The sequence below is a fragment of the Lolium rigidum genome, chromosome 6 (assembly GCF_022539505.1).
Source record: "Lolium rigidum isolate FL_2022 chromosome 6, APGP_CSIRO_Lrig_0.1, whole genome shotgun sequence".
In the NCBI taxonomy this organism is placed as follows: Eukaryota; Viridiplantae; Streptophyta; class Magnoliopsida; order Poales; family Poaceae; genus Lolium; species Lolium rigidum.
In genome coordinates this window covers 118,363,321-118,365,954 of record NC_061513.1, presented here as the reverse complement: position 1 = coordinate 118,365,954, position 2,634 = coordinate 118,363,321, and the positions used below count along the sequence as shown (strand labels likewise).

Genomic DNA, 2,634 nt, shown 5'->3' with positions numbered 1-2,634 from the left:
GAACCCTAGGGCCGATCTGTCGATCGAGAAGAAAGAAGACGATGAAAGGACAGAGGCAGGCGGAGGAAAACGGGTTGGGAAAGGAAGCACTGCACGCGGTGGCAATTTGAACGTAAATACCGTGAGACATAGGGGTAAAGTACAATATCGATTCGCTGGAGCTCTGTAAGCTGCGGCAAGCTGACCTTTGACTTCTCCCCACACAAAAAAAGAAAAACATCCCCCCTCCCGCCGCCTTCGATGAAGTTAGCCGGAGAATCGCGCCGCCGGCGAGCATCTCCTTTCCATTCCCCTCTCCCTCTCGTCGCCATCGCCCTCCTACTCCTCGTTCCGCCGCTCCCTCGCACACACGCGCTCCGTGTCCCACTGCGCGAGGTCGCGTCCCTCCTCTCCCTCTCCCACTCGCTCCTCACCCGCGTCGCCGTCGCCCGCGCCGACCGGGGAGACGCCGCCGCCGCATCCCGTGCTCGCCGGATCGCCTCGCACCTCTCCCTTCTCTCCACTCGCGGTGCGTGGGCCCTCGGCTGGGACTACCTCCGCCACTACGCTTTCTCCTCCGCCGCCGGATGCGGCCTCTCCTGCGCCACCGCCGCCGCCCGCCTCCTGGCCGCTGCGGCTGAGGCCTCGCGCCTGAGTTCCCCTGTCGATGCGGCCCAGTGGCTCGGCCGTAATTACGGTGACCTCCGAGCCGCCGCTACGAAGCTCCTCAGCGGCCTCCTTGCTGCCTTCTCCGAGCAGGTACATTACTTGGTGACTTGGTCAGTCAACGAACCCATATTGCAGCAAACCTCAATTCCTCATCTGGTGATATTTATGTTGTGGTTTAGGGGCCGTTAAGAGAGGTGGTGTTGGATGTTAAGTGGGAGGTGGAGGAAGGGGGGTTGCTCAAGGATTGCCTTCAAGTGGGAGCCAAAGACTTGGAGGGCTTGCTTATCATTGCCAAAGATCTCATGTTTGGTGCTTCAAGGGCTTCTTCGCCCAACAGTGAACTCTGAGGTTTGGTCACACCTTGTATTGCGCTTATCTTTCATTTGAACTATCGCATTTGCTTACTCGCTTCTAGTTTAGAATTATGGCATCCTACAACATTTATACATCCTACCATGGAATCAGTTCTGTATCCTGTTACTGATATGCATTCGAGATAGTTGATGTGCAGTACGAGATGTGTCGTTCATACATGACTCACTGAAAGTAAAAGCTATTGAGCATGTTAACAAAAATGATTCTGGTTTTTGGTAAAATTATCTTCGCGGTTGATAATATTTCTTTTTTTGGAAAGATCCAGCACATTGCTTGGTATGCATTATAAGCAGATGAGCCCTATTGTAGTAGCTGCACAAATGTGATCTGTCTCGTATGAGTAATCACTAACCATAGCACCCTATCCAAGCAGGTGAGTCCTGAACAAGAAAGATGTTCCATTATGTCCTCCACCGATGGAGAATGCTTCAGATCCAACAGCTCACCTACACCTTTAAAGCCCCTTCAGTTTGGTGATACTGCATACAACACATCACGTTAAGCTATCTTATCTGTTCGAAGAAAAAGGTTGAGCTACCTTACATGTTGTAGTTCATGAAGAGAATTATTAACCCCGATGTTTAGTGACAGTACAGCTCTAACTGTGATTGTAATATATCTGTGTTCCTTGGGTCTGTTTTGGCTTAGTTGAGCCTCGGGTACTACTTTTGTTAAACAATAACTTCTAGATAGTTCAAAGGCTTTTGTTACTAGTGCCTTTGGTCCTTTAGGATCCATGGACGAGTTTTCCAAATAGAGAACAACTTTGTTGCACTTAAGATTTTCTACTCCAGTAATTTGTATGGTGCCCTTTACTTCAGGTGATTTGTCCATATAAAATAATTGTGCAATTAAAGACTGCTTCATCTGCAACATCTGCCATGGATAACTGCTTGCGGAGCACACTATGTTCGTTTTACGCTTACCCTTCCAAAAACAAAACATAGCATATTCTTGACTAGCTTTATTTTAATTTTCCTGAAACCATGAAGCCGCTTCTGCGCTTGTTTTAAGCTCTTGCATTCGTAGTCTAATGATACTGTTCAGAATCTTATGTATCCAGGAAACACTGCTCATCCCAAAACTAATTATCATCCTGAAACCACCAAGCTTTTTGCTGATGTTGCATCCATGTCTCCAAGTTTCATGTATTTCTTCGTCCTCTACCATCTTTCTCATTCATCTCCTCTCAATCTTTCTGCTGCTTCCTTCCCACTATCCACTTATCTTTTCCAATTAAGATTTGTTAACTCGGCAATACATTGGGATGCATGTATGCATGTGCCTGGTGCCCTAGTAGGTAGTAGCAAAGATGTCCACTTCACTAAGTTATGGTTTATGATTATTTGCATATACAGGTCTACAACACATACGTTCTGATAATATCAAACTTTGGAAGAAAACCCCCATGTGAAATCTCAAATTCAGCCTATTATCTCTCAGATTACCTTGTCAAGGTAGTACTTCTGAACATTCCACACTAGAATCCTTTGGATATGACCTTCACTTTCTTAGTAAAGCTGAGGGTTTATTTTAAAAGTCAGATAGCACTTCACCAGTTAAATATCTGAGTGCCATGTCCATAAATTGATAAATGAAGGTGTGATCCTA

General features: G+C 46.6%; 1 protein-coding gene across 1 annotated transcript; it reads left to right on the top strand.

The window, feature by feature from the left end:
* Positions 1–215: 215 nt before the first annotated feature.
* LOC124668293 lies at positions 216–1,670 on the top strand. Its single transcript, XM_047205457.1, has 3 exons — positions 216–738; positions 828–996; positions 1,397–1,670. Exons 1-2 carry the CDS (start codon positions 241–243, stop codon positions 993–995), a joined length of 666 nt encoding a protein of 221 aa, XP_047061413.1. The 5' UTR covers positions 216–240; the 3' UTR covers position 996; positions 1,397–1,670.
* Positions 1,671–2,634: the final 964 nt, after the last annotated feature.

Coding starts and splice junctions, on each gene's coding strand:
- LOC124668293 (XM_047205457.1), top strand. CDS start 241: ATGAAGTTAGCCGGAGAATCGCGCCGCCGGCGAGCATCTCCTTTCCAT. Junction 739..827: donor TTGCTGCCTTCTCCGAGCAG/GTACATTACTTG, acceptor GTTGTGGTTTAG/GGGCCGTTAAGAGAGGTGGT.